General features: G+C 42.0%; 1 protein-coding gene across 2 annotated transcripts in view; it reads left to right on the forward strand.

The window, feature by feature from the left end:
• The window catches only part of CEP152 (centrosomal protein 152), a 46,171-nt gene that overhangs the window by 1,554 nt on the left and 26,311 nt on the right, over positions 1-18,306 (forward strand). The window contains exons 1-8 of one of the 2 annotated variants that reach the window (XM_054042128.1): positions 4,367-4,474; positions 6,589-6,689; positions 6,985-7,051; positions 7,272-7,616; positions 9,009-9,177; positions 10,291-10,431; positions 12,641-12,780; positions 17,305-17,505. In XM_054042128.1, the coding sequence (XP_053898103.1) occupies positions 4,367-4,474; positions 6,589-6,689; positions 6,985-7,051; positions 7,272-7,616; positions 9,009-9,177; positions 10,291-10,431; positions 12,641-12,780; positions 17,305-17,505 (1,272 nt within the window). Of the gene's footprint in view, positions 1-4,366; positions 4,475-6,588; positions 6,690-6,984; positions 7,052-7,271; positions 7,617-9,008; positions 9,178-10,290; positions 10,432-12,640; positions 12,781-17,304; positions 17,506-18,306 lie in introns of those variants that run through there. The other variant, XM_054042129.1, reaches the window with a different exon arrangement.

The raw sequence follows: 18,306 nt of genomic DNA on the forward strand, positions 1-18,306 counted from the left end.
TGGCAGCAGTTGTTATAGTTGTGTAGCAGTTGAACTATTCTCAAAGTTCATCTTTATCCTTTTAATGAAAAGGGGCAGCGTCTGAGAGCATTGGTCACACTTGTTTTGCGGTGTGGGGGAACTTCTTGCACCTGTAGACATTGAGGCAGTATTTGTCCCATGGTGAAGTGTTCTATCCTTTATATAAATATTGATAATAAAGAATAGACTTGGAAACAATTAATGACCTCTTGATACCCAAAAATTATTTTGCTTCTCTTTGTAGCAGTAGCTTCTGTGCCACTCTCCTTGGATAAGGATAGTGATAGTTCTTCTAGTGAGAGATGCTGTGTTCTTGAACTGAGAAAAGACATTCTGAGATCAACAAAGCAATTAATGTTCCATATACTTCAGTGGGGGGTGATCTTTTTTTAAGAGGTCTCTATTGTGATATAAGCTCTCTTGATGTATACTATTGCTAAGGTGTATTATCTGAAAGAACTCCTTGTGTGTCATTTTTTTTGTGTCAGCTTATGTTTGCTTCTACTGACTCTTAATTTTTATTACTACTTGCTGCTTCTGCCTCCGAACTGCAGAGGGTGCTTTGGTGCCAGAGGATTGAAGGCAGAGGTCAGAGTATTTGTAGTGTCTCACTACAAGTTTTATTACTTGGCCACTTTGTTGAGTGGAGCTTTCTTTAATGATCTTGAATTTCACTGTACCCATGAGCTTTTGGAAGTTGACTATGATGGTTACTGCTTCTTTCCTGGAACCGGGGACAGTTATGATCTTTACCTGTGTGATATGGTGATCTGTCTAGGACTGGAAGCACCTATTGGATTGGAACTGTTTATAAAGTCAGATTTGTGGTGTGAATGGCTGTGTGTAAGCTGGAAATCGCCTGTGAGAGCAAGATGGTTTGGGGCCATCATATTAGAGGTGTTAGCAGTGAGATGTTGCAGATCTCCTTGGCTGAGGCTTGTGAACTTTAGTACCATGTTAGACAGCATCTCAGTCAGCTCCCTGAAGAAACCTCTTCTGGTTAAAGACTTAAATGTTCGCAGGATACCCATGTTGGTCTTATCTCCAGAACTGCAGATGTAACTAGGCATATTTGAAAGACTTTGATTAGACACTTTTACCTGAGGCCAGTTTGGAATAGAATGGCTACTTATTCGATTTTAGTACGCTAGAATCTGTGATTTACTCCTTTAGCCTGAGGAAATGAGGGGAGCTACCACTGGGCCCATATTGTTAGGCAACCAGATTCTGGTAAATCACATCTGGTTAGGGTGCTCACAGGTGATGAGATCGTAAATGTGATGTGGTCTTGCATTGGTTAAGAGGAACTTAAGTTCTGGAGTTGACCTTATCTATGTGCATATACATGTGCAGTTGCTCTGGATTGGCTGTAGTATCTAATGAGACTGTGTGCTTGCACTTCTTGTGGATGTTTCTTCTAGATAAAACTTGCATTGGGAAGGAGCAGGATTGGGTTGAAGGTGATATTTGGGGTGGAGGGAGGAGGTGTTTTTTGGTTGTGGTAATCTATCAATACTGTTGTTACTGCTTTGACATCTGTTTAATCTAGCTGTTTAATGCCATAGCATAGGGTTACCATATTTCAACAATCAAAAAAGAGGACGGGAGGAGCCCCGCCCTAGCCCCGCCCCCGTCCTGTCCTAGCCCCGCCCCCACCCCTTCCACTCCCTCCCACTTCCTGCCCCCTCAGAACCCCCAACCCTCCCCCCCACTCCTTGTCCCCTGACTGCCCCCCAGAACCCCACCCCCTACCTAAGCCTCCCTGTTCCTTATCCCCTAACTGCCCCTTCCTAAGACCCCTCTCCCTAACTGCCCCCCAGGACCCTACCCCCTACCTGTACCCTGACTGCCCAAAACCTTATCCACCCTCCCCCAGAAAGTCCGCCCCGAACTCCCCCCCCCCCCGCTCCTTGTCCCCTGACTGCCCCCTCCTGGGACCCCTGCTCCTAACTGCCCTCCAGAACCCCACCCCCTACCTAAGCCTCCCTGTTCCTTGTCCCCTAACTGCCCCCTCCTGAGACCCCCCCCACCTGTACCCTGACTGCCCAAAACCTTACACCCCCAACCCCCAGACAGCCCCCCCCAGAACTCCCAAACACCCCCCCCGCTCCTTGTCCCCTAACTGCCCCCTCCTGAGACCCCCCCACCTGTACCCTGACTACCCAAAACCTTACACCCCCAGACAGCCCCCCCTGAACTCCCTGACCCATCCAACCCTCCCCCCTGCTCCCTGTCTCTTGACTACCCCCCCCCCCCCGAACCTCCCTGCCGCTTCTCTGGCCCCTGGCCCCCTTACTGTGCTGCAGAGCAGCGCGCTCGGCAGCGGGGGAGGGCAGCAGGCTCGGAGCTCCAGACGAACAGCCCAGCCGGTGATCTGTGAGTGCAGGGAGGGAGGGAGGGAGAGGAGGGGAGGGGTGTCAAGTTTCAGGAGGGAGGAGGGGGAAGTGCAAGCAGGGCTCTGGCTCTGGCTTTTGGAGCACCGGCTGCTTTGTAAGCACGCGCACGCTCTGCATGGGGGGGGAGGAGGGGAAGTCCGGACATTGACAAATTCCCCCCGGACGCTATTTTTAACCCGAAAAAGCCGGACATGTCCGGGGGAATCCGGACGAATGGTAACCCTACCATAGCATTTGTTTTATAAGCCCAGTTCTCTTTCCTTGTGCATTAGAGAACATGTCAACAAGAAAACTTGTAAATACCAACCAAAGTAATTGCCCATGTTGTTATTTCTCAGACATAGTTATAAGTGAGGGTCTTCCCATCCCCCTGGATGGCTTTGCTTATTCTAGGTTTGGGCAAACAGGACTTTTTAAAAGTAATTAGCATTATTTTCAGTGACTTTATTGCACGTGGAATGTGATTTTCTTCTACTTTAGGTGTTAACTGAATATGGTGGTCCTTTCCCTCTTTGTCAAAAAAAGTGGGGTGTGTGGGGCAAGGAGACACAAAGACATGGCACTTCTCATAACTAGGCATAAATCATGTCCTGACACCTGTTTTTAACAAGTTTTGTGGAATCAGCTTAAAAAAAACAATACTTCTAGCAAAAAATGTACCTCCCTGCCCTGCTAAGATTATTTACTGCCCTGAGTATCTTGTTAAGTCACATGCTCTGTCTAGCATGTGGTAGGTAAAATGGAAAAAGGCAGCTGCTTTCTTTTTCTTGGGGATATGCCCGTCAGTGCAGCAAGCAAGGGGTAGACTCTCAAAACTTTGGGCAGTCATTTTTGTCACGAAGAGTCCCAGTCTGTATTAGAACCAGGCTCACAGGGAGACATACAACCTTTCTATTTTTACCTGCTTTTTTTTTAAATCTATAAAGTCCTCTTTATCTTTGAGTGATTTTTGTCTTGAGACAGGTCAATTATTAACATCAAATTACTGCTCTTGCTGCTCCCACTGCCATGCTATACTACCTCAGCCTACTTGGAGTCCCATGACTTTCTAATTTATAAGAGTTACCAGAGATCCTCATTGTACTAACTCTTGATGGGTGCTCAGCTTTCTGCTGCAGGCTATCAGTATACTAGATCATACGCTCACCGCACTTCAATTCCTTCTGCTGGACTTAAGTCCCTGCCCCAAGGTGAGGCCAGTAAAATTGCTGAGGTAGTAGTACTTCCCGGTTGTAGTTAAGGAAAAGGAAAGTCTTGCTACTTTGAATTCTGCTGCTTTCCATTTCTGATCTCCTCATGGAAACAATAAAGCTAGAGAAATATCTGAAGTCCAGCAAGGTTTTGAAGAGAGGTAAAAGTTTGTCCTTTCAATATGAATACAGCAGAAGGCATCTCTTCTCTCTTCCTTTTCTTTGGTATTTTGCTAGAGGCTTCAGAGTTATTACTTATAATTTTACATTGTATTGTCTTAGGTTGAAAGACTAAAAGGTGCTTGATTCATATAACTAGTCCATAGCATTGTTGAATGTCTGGAAACAAACAAAGGTTTAAGTGATGAGGTGGTGGTATTTAGAAAGATATTTTCCCTCACTTTCAGCCTTCCTCTTTATATGTGTCAAGTCTTAGGAAGCAGCTGAGTATGTTAATGGTTTCTTAAAACAGAGATTTAGCAATTTGGGAGAGTTTGATCTGAAAGGTTTTTGTTGGGGTTTTTTTTTTGAGGGGGGGGGTTACACTAATTTTCTTTTCTCGTGGTAATAACTGCTACTCTGAGAGGTTTTTTTTTTTTTTTTTTTGTACTTCATGTATAGCAGCTGATGTTTCTGCTCTAATTAACAAGTATGTGTAGACTGCTATTTTAGAGAAGAACAAAGTTTGGGTGCAGGCACTAGATACAATAACTGATTATATGTTATGTAGCTTTCTAGTATCCTTTTGAGAAAAAGAAAATGTACTGCCCAGATCTACCAATTGAGGGTCAATATATGGCTATGTACAGAAACCTTTCTGAAGGTTTGGAAGAACAGGTACATTCTATACAGGATTCCTTATTCCAAGTAAGTACAGAAGATTATTTTATTTTTTAGAATTAATTTATGTGGGCAAAGGGAATAATTAAATATGGGAAAGTCAGGGTAGACTGCTTTGGGAAAGATAACATGACAGTGAATATTTAAAATGTATTTTGGTGCCTTTCTCCTAAAAACTTTGAGGTGATTTTAGCTTGTTGAAGCTTACCTAAATAACATGCCAAGGGAGATCTCATGATTTTTCTAAAGAGATTTTTAGAGGAGTGCCGTCTTTTTATACTTGATTATTTCAATCATTGCATTGACTGCAGCAGTATAAACAACTCCTTCCTCAGGGGAGAGTTGAGAGGCTTAGTTAATGTTTGTACAGCACTTTGGAAGTGTAAAACACACTATAAGTACTATTCTAAATTTTTAGCTGACAGTAATTCTTGGTTTGACTGGTGTGTATTTACATATAGAATAAATTATAATGTCCCCATGCCCTAATCTAAACAGTCAACTTTCTTAATTAAATAGCCTTGACTTGTGAATAAACAGCATGCATGGCATACTCTGACTGCTAGACCTACCAGCTGTAGTCTGGGGAGCAATAACTGCCTTTGACAAGCAACTGCAACTATTGGGCCCACATAGGCGATGCTCTTCTAAGCTAAATGCACAGGAATGACCCTTTTTGAATCTCATAAGAGATGTCTTGCCCAGAAATAAGGACAAATCTCTTTCCTAAAGTTCACCTTATGCGCCAGTATGTACAATTTATACACAAGGTATTTTTTCAGATATGTTGTATACCAGGGGTCGGCAACATTCGGCACGCGGCTCGCCAGGGTAAGCACCCTGACGGGCCGGGCCAGTTTTATTTACCTGCTGACGCGGCAGGTTCGGCCGATCGCGGCCTCCACTGGCCGCGGTTTGCCGTCCCGGGCCAATGGGGGCGGTGAGAAGCGGCGCGGGCGAGCAATGTGCTGGCCGCGGCTTCTCGTCGCCCCCGTTGGCCCGGGACGGTGAACCGCGGCCAGTGGGGGCTGCGATCAGCCGAACCTGCCGTGTCAGCAGGTAAATAAAACTGGCCCGGCCCGCCAGGGTGCTTACCTTGGCGAGCCGCGTGCCGAACATTGCCGACCCCTGTTGTATACCTAGCCTGCCACTGTTCTATCAGCAGTCTTCATCTGGTGGAGTGGATAGTATACTTGACCCTCAAGATTAGTTATTGCCAGTAAAATCACTGGCCAATATTTTGAAGGACATTTTTGTTGCTGTACTAGTTTCCTCCCTGGGAGACTTGTTGATGTATTCAGCTATCTAGCTGATCGTTTCTCATCATCAGTCAGCTCACCTTGAAATCTGTCTTGTGAAATAGAGGCTTTGAGGCTGAGTGTACTCTGGTAAACTGCGTATTAGGTGGGGAAAGTGACACGTTTACATGTTACAATTTTGATTTCATTGTATATTCTCAATATATAGTAACTGAGAACATTAATCATTGCCACTTCTAGTCTCCTTCTGGGCTGCCACTAGGGCAAGAGCAACATAACTTTCTCTTTCCTGGATTTGAGCTTGTTGGATTTTCTCAGTTAGTGCCTGATTGCCCTGCCCCCTGTTCTGCTTGAACATCTTTGATTACTGCAGCACTCTGATCTGCTGTATATACTAGCATTGGGTGGAACAGCACTCCACTCTGTATGCTTCGTAGCTGCAAGTGAAGGACTGCTAAATCCTCCCCCTATTATCCGCTAACTAATTCTGCTGAGGTAAGCACCCAAGGAGTGCACCTTAGCATGGGGGGAGAGGTTCCAGCAAGTTAGCACTCCAAAAAGAGGTTCTGTTCTGTGACGCTTGATCCAATGACTCTTCAGCACAAGTCACTTCCTGCAAGTACCTGCCAGAGAAATCACTAGGGTAGTAACTCCACCAACAAATAAGCATCCTTAACCTAACCGTGTCCCTGAGTTGCCATGGTAGCCCTGTTGTAACTGAGTGGCATCTTCTCAATGGAGGGAAAATTGGGTTTCATGTGAACTTGGTATTTCCTCAGTCTCTAACATGTGTATGACTTTTTTTTAGTTGAAGCATATGTTTTCAAAAGAGCATGAGTAAATTGTACTGTATTAATGTGTGTATTATTTGTCTGATTTCAGTTGCAACAACTATTAACAGACCTTCCCCATGACATGCTGGATGATAGTGGAGACCAGCTCTCTAATTACTCTGATTGTAGCATACATGAGGATGCAGAGCAGTAAGAAAGTTAATTTTTCTTGGTAGTCATTTTGCATGCTTTAAAAAAAGAGTGTGGTGAAGCTGAAGCTCCATCTATGGGCAGATGGTGTACAAACAAATTTCTTAACTTTTTTTTACGAATAATGGGAATATACCACAACTTTAATCAGGCCTTAGGTTCCACAATAAATGAAGTAGGTGCTAAATAGTTTAATCTAGTTCTCTTTCAGAGAACATGGACATAGCTACCTTCCCCCCCACCCTCCAGTATGGTTACTAATGTTTCATGATATATTTTCTTTCTCTATATATAGAGCACATGAACCCTGGGAGCATGAGGCCAGGTGGAATGATCATCTGCTGATAACTAATCCCCAAAGTGTAAGTCCCCGACAAAATTGTGACCCAATAATAGGGTCTTCTCATTCAGAATAGCTTGTTTTTGATCTAGTAATTTATAGTGTACAGTATTTTATATGATCCTTTACAAACCAAATAGTAATGCACATTGCCTGTCCTGACAAGCTTGTAATCGAAGAGGAAAAAACATGAGATAACAGTTCAGGTAAGGAAGAATATTAAATCTCTAATCTGTTCATAGGGCTATGAACAGGGACAGAATTTGTATCCTGAACAGTTCCTGTATGACCAAGGAAATAATCATGGTGAAACACATGCCAGTAATTGGACTGACCAGCTCAACGCGGACAAGGAAAGATGCATTTACGAAATTAAAGAGGACTACTCTGATAGACAGAGTGAAGAGGATCCTGATGATGTATATCTCGGCAGAGATGGGTATAAAGCACCAAGTCATTGCCAACAGAACAATGTATATCATCTCCCAGAAAATTTTAGACCATACACAAATGGCCATACACAGGAATTAAATAACCAACAAAACAAAACAGTAAAGTTTCCAGATGCTCCAAAGGAACATCTGAAGGTATTTAAAATATTGATGTATTTCTTTATCTTGTTTGTAAGTATTTTAATGATTTAAGTGTTGATGCTAGAGTATTATTTTAGCTGCTTTCAGTTTAGAAGATCTAGATTTTAGTGCGAAGTATTCCGTTTAGAGAAAAAAAATCAAATGCGCAGATACAAAATGGGGAATAACTGGGGAATACTGCTGAAAAGAATCTGGGAGTTATAGTGGATCACAAATTGAAGATGAGCCAATAACATGATGCAGTTGTGAAAAAGGCTAATATTCTGGGGTATTAACATAAGAGTTGTATCTAAAACATGGGAGGTAATTGTTCTGCTCTACTCTGCACTGGTGATGCCTCTGCTGGAGTACTGTCCAATTCTGGCTAGCATACGTTGGAAAAGGTGTGGATAAATTGGAGAGAGTCCAGAGGAGAGCAACAAAAATGGCAAAAGGATTAGAAAACCTGACCTATGAAGAAAGGTTAAAAAAACTGGGCATGTTTAGTCTTGAGAAAAGAAGACTGAGTGGGGGGGCGTGAGGTATACAGTGTAGTTGTAGCCGTGTCAGTCCCAGGATATTAGAGAGACAAGGTAGGTGAGGTAATATCTTTTATTGGACCAGCTTCTGTTGGTGAGAGAGAGAGAGAGAGAGAGAGGTCTTCAAATATGTTAAGGGCTGTTATAAAGAGGACAGTGATCAATTGTCCTCCATGTCCACTGAAGATAGGACAAGATATAATGGACTTAATCTGTAGCAAGGGAGATTTAGGCTAGATATGGGGGAAAACTTTCTAACTATAAGGACAGTTAACCTCCCTTGGTGTAACCTATTCCATTACTTATTGAATCTCCATCATTGGAGGTTTTTAAAAGCAGATTAAATAAATGTGTGTTGGGTTGGTCTAGATATATTTAATTCTGCCTGAGTGCAATGGGATGGACTCGATGGTTTCTCGAGATCCCTTCCAGTCCTACATTTCTTTGATTCTGTCTCCAGTTGTTACAACATGATATGCTTCTGCAATCAGTTATCATATTAAAGTAACTCAGTTAATTAGCTGAACTTTCAAGCATAAAAATGTAGTGTTTGGTTTTATTTATAGAATCATTAGCACAAAGTGGTACTAGATGTGCTGATTTCCTATTGACTGTGTAAACTTTGCCAATAAGACCCTATTCAACAAAGCACTAAAGCATGTGTGTAGTCCTGATTTCAGTGGCACAACAGACATAGTTAAGTGCTTTGCTGGATTGGAGTCTAAATAATGAGCCTCTGCAACTCTTTTTTTTTTTTTTTTTTTTTTAATATCAAACCTTGTAAATCCAAAAGGGGAAATACTTTTGTGTGCAAGATGAGGGTAACTTTAATTCAGTTGTCCTTACTTTTAATCTGTTGTCACAACAGCAATTTGGCGCATCTGAAGTTGCTAACGGCCAAACTGTGGAATCTTACAAAGTGACATATAAACCATATCAAAATGCCATTCAGCAAAAAGTCCCAATAACCCAAGATGCAACAAGAAGAAATGAAGTGCTTGAAGAGATGCAACGGGAGTTTTTGGGTACTGAGGAGAGTAAGTGTTATCCACTTCAAGCTTTGATAAGAATCCTGGGGTGAAATCCTGGTACCACTGAAGACTTCAGTGGAGCTAGGATTTTATCCTAGGCTTTGTTAAACAAGAGCACAAAGGAAAAATACAGCAATACCTTAGATATATGCTAACCTTTACTCTAAGTTTTTATTGAGGGATAGAGCTCATTGAGGTGGTATTAGTTTCTTCCTATTACAATGAAAATAAGAATAGACCGTTTCTTTTGATCAGTATATTCAGTTTTAAATGCTTCATAATATTCACTGTAGGCCAGTAGGATTTTGCCTGAGTAAAGGCTGAATTCTTTTATTCTGCTGATGGCTCTTGTATCATTGATTGCATTGGGAGGAGCTAAGGCCTGATCCATACTTGAAACTTAAGTTGACATCATGCTCAAGGACGTGAAAAATCCATACCCCTGAGTACTGTAGCTATGCTGACCTAACCCCCAGTGCAGACACAGGTAGGTCAACGGAAGAATGCTTCAGTCTACCTAGCTACTGTTGCTGGGGAAGGTGGTGTTCCCACAGTGATGGAAAAACCCCTTCCATCATTGTAGTCTGTGTCTACACTACCGGGTTACAGTACTGTAGCTATGCAGCTGTAGCACTCACAGTGTAGATGTGGTCTAATGGCGCTCAGCACCTGTTCAGAGTCACTCTGCTGCTTACAAGACTGGGCCTTGAACGGTTCACCTTCTTGTCCAATAAATGTTTATAACGTCAAATCTGTAGGCTTAGTGGAGAAATGTCAAAAGTCTCTAGATGACTAAGAATGGAACTCTGAATTTACTGTAAGTACACTAATGTTAATGCTCTGATAGTTGTGTGGAGTTTTAGCTAAAATTGTAATTCAGGCCTAATGGTGGGACCGTGAGCTGGTGCACTTTATTTAGTAAGCAAGTTGTATAATTATTCTCTGTTTTGGAGTTATATTGTGCACCAACGATGAATTTGGCACTGTTCAGAAGATATAAGGTCTTTGGGGCAGGAACCATCTAATCTATTTTAGACTAATTAATTGTACTGTAAGAATGTTATGCACTCTTCAAAAGCTAGCGTGTTTGAAAGTTAGTTATATTTTAAACTTCAACAGATTCTGCGGACAATATGCAGATTCTTCAACTTCAGGTTCTTAATAAAGCAAGAGAAAGACAACTGGAAGAACTTACTGAAAAGATGGAAAAGAGTGCACAGCAGATTAGGTATCTGAATCATCAGCTTGCAATGGTCAAAGGTAAAACAAAAGTTTATATGGACCTTTAATTTCTAGAATTTACTGAGATCTAACGACTTTTAATGTTTCAGAGGGGTAGCTGTGTTAGTCTGTATCAGCAAAAACGAGTCATCCTTACGGCAGTTTAGAGGCTAACAAATTTATTTGGGCATAAGCTTTTATGGGCTATAGCCCACTTCGTCGGATGCATGGAGTGAAAAATACAGTAGGTAGGTATAAATATACAGCCCATGAAAAGATGGGAGTTGCCTTACCAAGTGAGGGGTCAGTGCTAATGAGGCCAATTCAATCAGGGTGGCCCATTCCCAACAGTTGACAAGAAGGGGTGAATATCAACAGAGGGAAAATTGCTCTTTGCAGTGACCCAGCCACTCCCAGTCTTTATTAACTTTGTTAACTTTTAACGTGCTCATCAATTTTCTGTTTAACACACCCCAACAAACATTGATTGTACTTGCAAACTTGATTTGGCTTCCGAGTCTGAGCATGATTCCCGCCTCCCACCCCACCCCACGGCCTGTGCACCTTTTGTAGTCATTTACACAATGGGGGTGTAAAAATACTATCAGCAGTTCAAACAACTGAAGAATTCTATTTTGCTGGCATTTTAAACCTCCTGTGCACTCACTCACTCAAAACAGGTGCAACGCTGCGGAGATTTAGCCCTCTTGTGTACAGCTGAAGGCTTACAGTTACACTGAAACTTTTTTCACTCTTTATAGTACTTTTTAAAATAATATAGGAATGGCTTCATTAGATCGGAGCAGTGATCTCCGACAGTGGCCAATACCAGCTATTTCAGAGGAAAGTGCAAGAAACCAGATAAATGGATAACTAAAGAAAAAGAGAAATTCAGTAAACAAGAGCCAAATTCAATCTTGATAAAATACTTTCTCATCTGTTTGACACACATTACTCACCATGTCAAATCTCTGTGATTATTAAATAAATTACACTACACTAATCTGGATCCCAATTCTAAAATATTGGTTTATTATTGATATACCTAAATAGCCCCCATCATTTTAAAAATGGTAGAGCGAGGAGGCTAGAAGGGGTATGTGTAGAAAGGAAGAGAGAGTCATCCCTCTTTCCTGCTAAATTGCTGCTTTTGTAGTACCTTTACTTTCAGCTGGATAATAACCAAGTGCTTCCTCTAGATCTGTTAGTACACCCGCTGGTTCCAGAGAGGTCTGTTTAATTGGGTGCAGTGAGCAATGATTGCTGAACTACTTGTGCCCATTATTATCCTATTGAAGTCTTGAGTCAGGAAAGTGTTCTGTTCAGGACCATTTTTAACTTTAAGTACTTTCCCAAATTGAGGCCTAATTCAATACCTCTTTGGGTTTTTTTTTTTTTTAACTTTTAAAAACTGTTTTATATTTATAGCCCTAGAGTGAAATTCTTTAAACTTCATGGTGATACCTAATGTGAGCATCCTGGCGAGAATGGATGCAGTATTACTCAAAGGCTTCCATCAGGATCTGGAGCGGCACTGTGCTAGACCCTGTAGAAGCATACAGGACAATGTGGTCCCTGCCCCAGAGAGTCCAAACAGTCTAAAAATAAAAAATTGGACGAAGGGTAGGAGATAGACACAACTGAGACAGTGTTCAGTGATGATGGGTACACACTTTGTTGTCTTAATCTCTTTGTGTGGGGGCAGGAGTGAGGAAAGGGGGAATTGTAGCAAAGTGGGGAGGGAAGGAAAGAAGAGAGGAGTTTGGAGTGGGTAGGGAGGGGAAAAGGGTGGGAAGAAAGTTGGGCAAAAAAAGCAAGCAGCAGACAGAAAATAATGGCCAAAGTTCAAACAGTAACCAGTCTGCTGACATCCTTGCTTGTTTCTAGGCAAGTCCCTGTCTATTCATCTTCTAGGAGGTCCTATTTTGTTTCCTCCATCCCATCCCCTGCCGCATGCAATGGTGCTGGTTGCTTGTGCAAGTAGAGTGGTGGTTCTTTATACTAGGATGTTGAGGGTGCAGGGGGTCCTGGCTGGGCCTCTCCCTGCCCCTCTGCTGGTCTGGTTGTTGCTGGCTGCACTCTTGGAGAGTCAGCTCTGCCTCCTCCAACCCATTAGGTTGAGGGAGGAGGCCCACTAAGGTGTTATACTCCCAGACCCAGGTGCCAAATGAAAATTCCTCCAGAAAGGCTTGTTGCAGAACTCCTCTCATAGCTCCCAGGATGCTTAAATATGTATTTCTCTTGTAAGATGAAAAGGATGGCATGGCCCTCAGCCTCCAGGAATCCCAAAAACTGTATCAAAATGGAAAAGAACGGGAGATACATCTTGAAGGTCAAATTAAAGCACTTGAAACCCAAATTCAAACCCTTACTGCCAACGAGGAGCAGGTATTGTAACTATTATCTGTAACGGTGGGAAATTTCTGTAGTTGTACTTACGATGCAAAAGTGAATCTTAAGTTTAACAGATTAATATACTCTTATGGACATGCTAATGACTAATAATAGTATGTGATTAATGAGTTGGAACTTCTAGTGTAAAAATTATGGTTTATAATGTGTAATCTATTATCCAGACTGGAATTAGCAAAATTTCCCCCGTCTTATCGACCCTAGTAAATATGACCTCACTAATTTACATAGTTAGTTATTCCGTAGTTTTGTAATTGCAATCTGGAAGTATAAAATCCATAGTTTCTCAGATGTCTTGGTTCTTCTGGTGATAACATCATTTACTTTGAATATCAGAAGTGCTACTATCTGCTAACCCTGCCTTTTTTTTTTTTTTTTTTTTTAAATATTATTAAAGTGTTGCAGTGGTTAAGATGGAGTGTTACTCTTTCACTGCTGCATGTTCAAGATGAAGCTTCTATAATGAAAAGAATATTGTTTAACATCTTTTCAGATCACCAATATTCTTAGTCTTAAATGAGTCACATTAGCTGATGGGAGTCAGACCTCAATGAAAAAACTGTTTTGATTTATCAGAATCTTTTAAAAAGATGTCAATAGTATCTCTTGTAAGGATTCATTTGAGCACTTTGTTTGTTTTTTGTGTTTTCCACTCTGGCATACCTCTCTGGATGCTTTACAAGGCCTTCTCTGTTACCGCTCTGTCTCCATGAATCAAAACAGGATGTTTTTACTTTCCCAAAGATAAATACATTGGAAATTCTGAATTTTGTACTGGTTGTGACGCACTTGGATATCATTAACCAGATTGTAATGGTCTTTAAGTGCATCACAGCTATTGAAGTGGGAGGAACATTGCTGTGATTTGGGTCATAAAAAAGTTTACAGATAATCCAATGAGATTTATTTTATTTTTTGTGTGTCGCATATGTCTACTACCTGACAGAACATATGCAGAACCTGAGGATTTCGCAACTCCTCAATGTCAAAAGTGACTAAAGAATGGTTTTAGGAAGTATAGCAACTTTCTTACATATCATATGATGCTGGTCTCCTTTTCCTCCACTTATTTCATGTCATCCAATCCAGGAACAAGAGTGTAACAATCTACTCATAGCCCATAGTCATTTATTTTAGTTCAGTTTTGGTGGATGGTGGGTAGAAGCAACTTAAGTGGAATGTAGCCCAAGCTTTCTAAAAGGACGGGAGTTTTCCCTGATGCTCCTATCCCTTAAGAAAGTGAACTGTTCAGATACTTCTAGACCGAATAAGTCATTGACAAGTTACTTTAAAGCTTGAAGTTGGCTTCCAATTTACTTCTTTGCAGTGGAGGGATTTGCTTAAACATAAGCAGTCACATCCTACACAAGGCAAAACTGATTGGCTAAATGGATATGTCATCACTGTACCATGCAGAGCCTGGCTAAGGTGGCTTGCACTCCAACTCCCCCCTAATACTAAGGCTGCTGGGGCCGTTTGATCCCACAATACAGTTAGGACAGCCTTCAGAGGTACCCTGTCTTCCCCACAGCCTTGCAGCAACCAGGAAATAAACACGGCACAGGACTTTCCTGGTCATGTCCCTTTCTGCTGTCGGAAAGTCCCCTTCTTCCCAGAGCACAATCAAGAATGCCCCCTTCGTTGAGGGCTCTTGTGTAGGGATACAGAAGGCATTGGAGGTATTCCTTTGGAGGGCTCTTATAGTGGCATTGCTGCCCTATTGCTCTGACATACTTGGTGCAAAGGGCAGGATGACTGTGCATCAGGCCCTGTGAGTCTGGAATGTGACTTCACGAAGTCAATGGGAGTTATGCTTGTGTAAGGATTGCAGAAGCAATGGTGATAGTTTATAAAATGTTTGGTTTAGGCTTGTCTCTCACTTGTCTAGTGTACTTTGACTGATATACAGATAACAAAATATATGTATTTGGGACAACCTAGGAGAATTTTAAAGTTTCTTCATAAAATTCCTCACCTGCTAAACTCTTTATCAAAAAGAGATGTAAGGATACTATGCAAACAATATTTAAGAAATGGAGATCTTTCTAACAGCCAGAGTACCCCAACAACTGATTAGAACACACCCAAGGAGACAAACTTGCGCTCCAACCTGATGTTGGTTCCTGCTAACTCATCCTGTTAGGGATGGATCCTACAATATTGCATTTTTAGTAACAAACATACACTTCTGGTTGGAAATGGAGTTGGCAAGAGCTGTTTATAATGCACACTTGTGTGTGTGCACACATAGGATTTCCAGTGGGGCTGATCTCCTCTTAGAAGAAGATGCAGTCCCAGCTGACTCAGGAGAATCGTATTTACTTTGACTTGTGTTGTAAGATAAATCCGTGACGTTAACTTCTTGTGATTACATTCTCAGATGTGTGTGTGCACACGCCTCTATGGGGGCTCTTCTGCAGTGTTTGCAACTTACCTTCCCCTTGCAAAGTCTCTAGGGATCTTTAAAGTATCTGGGACTCTGTACAAGTCCTGCTGACAAAGGCTGATATGCTGGGACCTTGATTGTATCCTATTAACTAAATGGCATTATGTTTTAGCACTGGCTTCTTTTGAATTATACAATGCGGAGTTCCGTCAGAGCACCCATTCTGTTAGAGTACTTGTTTCCCAACATTAAAGGTGGGTGTAATTTACCACTCCCCCAATTCTAACCAATAATGAAGAAGACGGGTCACTGAAACAGAGCAATCTGGATCTCTTGTTAAGATGGGCCAAGTAAACAATATGCATTTTAATACAGCTAAATGTAACTGTATAGATGTAGGAAAAATAAATGTAGGCCATACTTACAGGATGGGGGGATTCTATCCTGGGAAACAGTGACTCTGAAAAAAGATTTGGGAGTCGTGGTGGATAATCTGCTGAACATGAACTCCAAGTGTGATGCTATGGCCAAAAGGGCTAATGCAATCCTCTGATGCATAACAGGGGTCTCTCAGGTAGGAGCAGAGAGGTAATTTTACCTCTGTGTTTGGCACTGGCGCAACTGCTGCTGGAATATTGTGTCCAGTTCTGGTGTCCACAGTTCAAGAAGGATGTTGATCAATTGGAGAGGGTTAAGAGAAGAGCCACGAGAATGATTAAAGGATTAGAAAACATGCCTTATAGTGATAGACTCAAGGAGTTTGCTCTATTTAGGCCTTGGCTACACTTGAGATTTACAGGGCAATAAAGCCACCCCCAGCGCTGTAACTCACTCCCTGTCCACACTGGCAAGGCATTTGCAGCGCTGTATCTCCGTGGCTACAGCGCTGCAGGTACTCCACCTCCCTGAGAGGAATAACAGCTGCTGAGGAGTGGCTCATTCGCTGGTGGTCCAGTGTAAACGGGGAGTAACCTTATTACGCAGTGATTGACCTCCGGAAACTCCCCATAATCCTTTTAAATGAAGCTTCCTCTCCTTGTTTTGTTGTGATGCCTCTCTTTGTTTTGTTGTGAACTCAGACACTCTGGGAGCTGCTTATCAAAAAACCAAACACTGTTTGCTGTGACTGAGTAGAGGCAGGCAGGGGGGCTCCCTTTGGAACGTCCACAGCTAATGTTTGCTTGAAGAGAGAGGTGGTGCACAGGTGGGGTGGGGATGGGGGGCAGGTCCGTTTCGGCGAGTGGCTGCTTATCTGGTCTGTGAGGAAAAAAACAAACAGCTGCTCTTTGCTTTCAGTGAGTGAGAGGGGGTGGAGGCGGGAGAGGGGTCGGAACTTGCAAGGCAGGGTGTGTCCGCACTCCAAAAACCCACTCTCTCTCTCTCTCTCTCTCTCCCCACGCTCCCTGTCACATTCCACCCCACCCCCCATTTTGAAAAGCACGTTCCAGCCACTTGAATGCTGGGATAGCTGCCCATAATGCACCGCTCCCAATGCCGCTGCAAATGTGACCACAACAGTGTGCTGGCAGCTGTCAGTGTGGACAGACTGCAGCGCTTTCCCTACTCACCAGTACGAAGACAGGTTTAACTCACAGCACTGTACAGCTGCAAGTGTAGCCAAGGCCTTAGTTTAACAAAAAGAGGGTTAAGGGTTGACTTGATTACCATCTAATAAGTACCTTCATGGGGAACAATGATTTGATAGTAGGTTCTTCAGTCTAACAGAGGAAAAGTATAACACGATCCAATGACTGAAAGTTGAAGCTAGACAAGTTCAGACTGGAAATAAGGTGTACGTTTTTAACAATAACGGTAATTGAGAATTGGAACAATTTACCAAGTGTCATGGTGGAGTCTCCATCACTGGCAATTTTTAAATCAAAATTGAATATTTTTCTAAAAGATATGCTTTAGGAACTATTTTGGGGAAGTTACACAGGAGGTCAGACTAGATCATCACAGTAGTCCGTTTTGGCCTTGAAATTGATGAAGCTATGAAAATGTATTTTTAACTTTGGACATTCTTAACTGTGCAGTCACTTCTCTTGAAGCCTTTATATGTACATAGCTTTTTGTAATTGAACTCAAGTATTCTATATTGTGGGTTTTTGCAGCTATTCAAACAATCCAAAGTGGCAGAGTTAGCCATGGAGAGCATGCAGCAGCAGCTGTTAGAGCTTCGGCGTTCTGACTCTCTTCAGCGAGCCAGAGAACAGCATGAGACCATAGTTGCAGCCCTGAAGCAGAAGTATGAAGAGCAAGTATTGTCATTAGAACAGAAACTTGATGCTACGAACTCTACACTGCAGGAGCAGGTTAGGATGGAATTTAGAACACTGAATATTTGCCTAAGTCATTGAAGACTGTAGAGCTGTACTCTTTTCCCATCCAGTCCCTTCTGAAACCAGACTGGAACCATTCTGCCAAATGGCCTGTAAATCTCAATCCTACCTTCCAGAAGATGGTAACAGAACAGAGAGAAGTAGACACAAAAGTCACAACATTTTTAAATGAACACAATATATGATATGTTTATAAACATTGCCTTGCGTGGCCACAAAGCCATTTGAGTATGATTTAGTTAGATACTTAACAAAAAAAAAACCCACCCAATACTTCTACATGAAAAGATTTTAACTATTATTGCTACAAGTAACACCTAAGACTTCTCTAATTTCTTCAAGTTATAGTACATGGTAGGGTCACACCTTAATCAACTCTTTGCATTGTTACGCTTTTAAGGAATTGACTCTTATAGTTTATGTATAATTTTTAAACTGAGGTGTGGTCTGAGCGCGCCCCAGGAAATCAGGAACTGACTGGTTTGCCTCGCTTAAACTCTTTTGCAGATGGGAAACAAAATTAAATTGTAAAAATAATATTAAAAACATACTTCTTTTGGGGTGTGTTGAGGATTAACTGGTAACTGATTGTGAACTGGAAGGCATTATATTAGTATCACCATTCTTTCCTCCACTAAGCATTCTGCCGCTAAGGCTTTGTCTTCATTGAAAAATAAAAAACATCAAGATAGCTATTTCAATATACAATTTTTATCAGAAACAAGGTGCTGTTGTTTTTACCTCAGTGTAGCTAGTTGAGGTCAACCCTGTGAC

The sequence above is a fragment of the Malaclemys terrapin genome, chromosome 10 (assembly GCF_027887155.1).
Source record: "Malaclemys terrapin pileata isolate rMalTer1 chromosome 10, rMalTer1.hap1, whole genome shotgun sequence".
In the NCBI taxonomy this organism is placed as follows: Eukaryota; Metazoa; Chordata; order Testudines; family Emydidae; genus Malaclemys; species Malaclemys terrapin.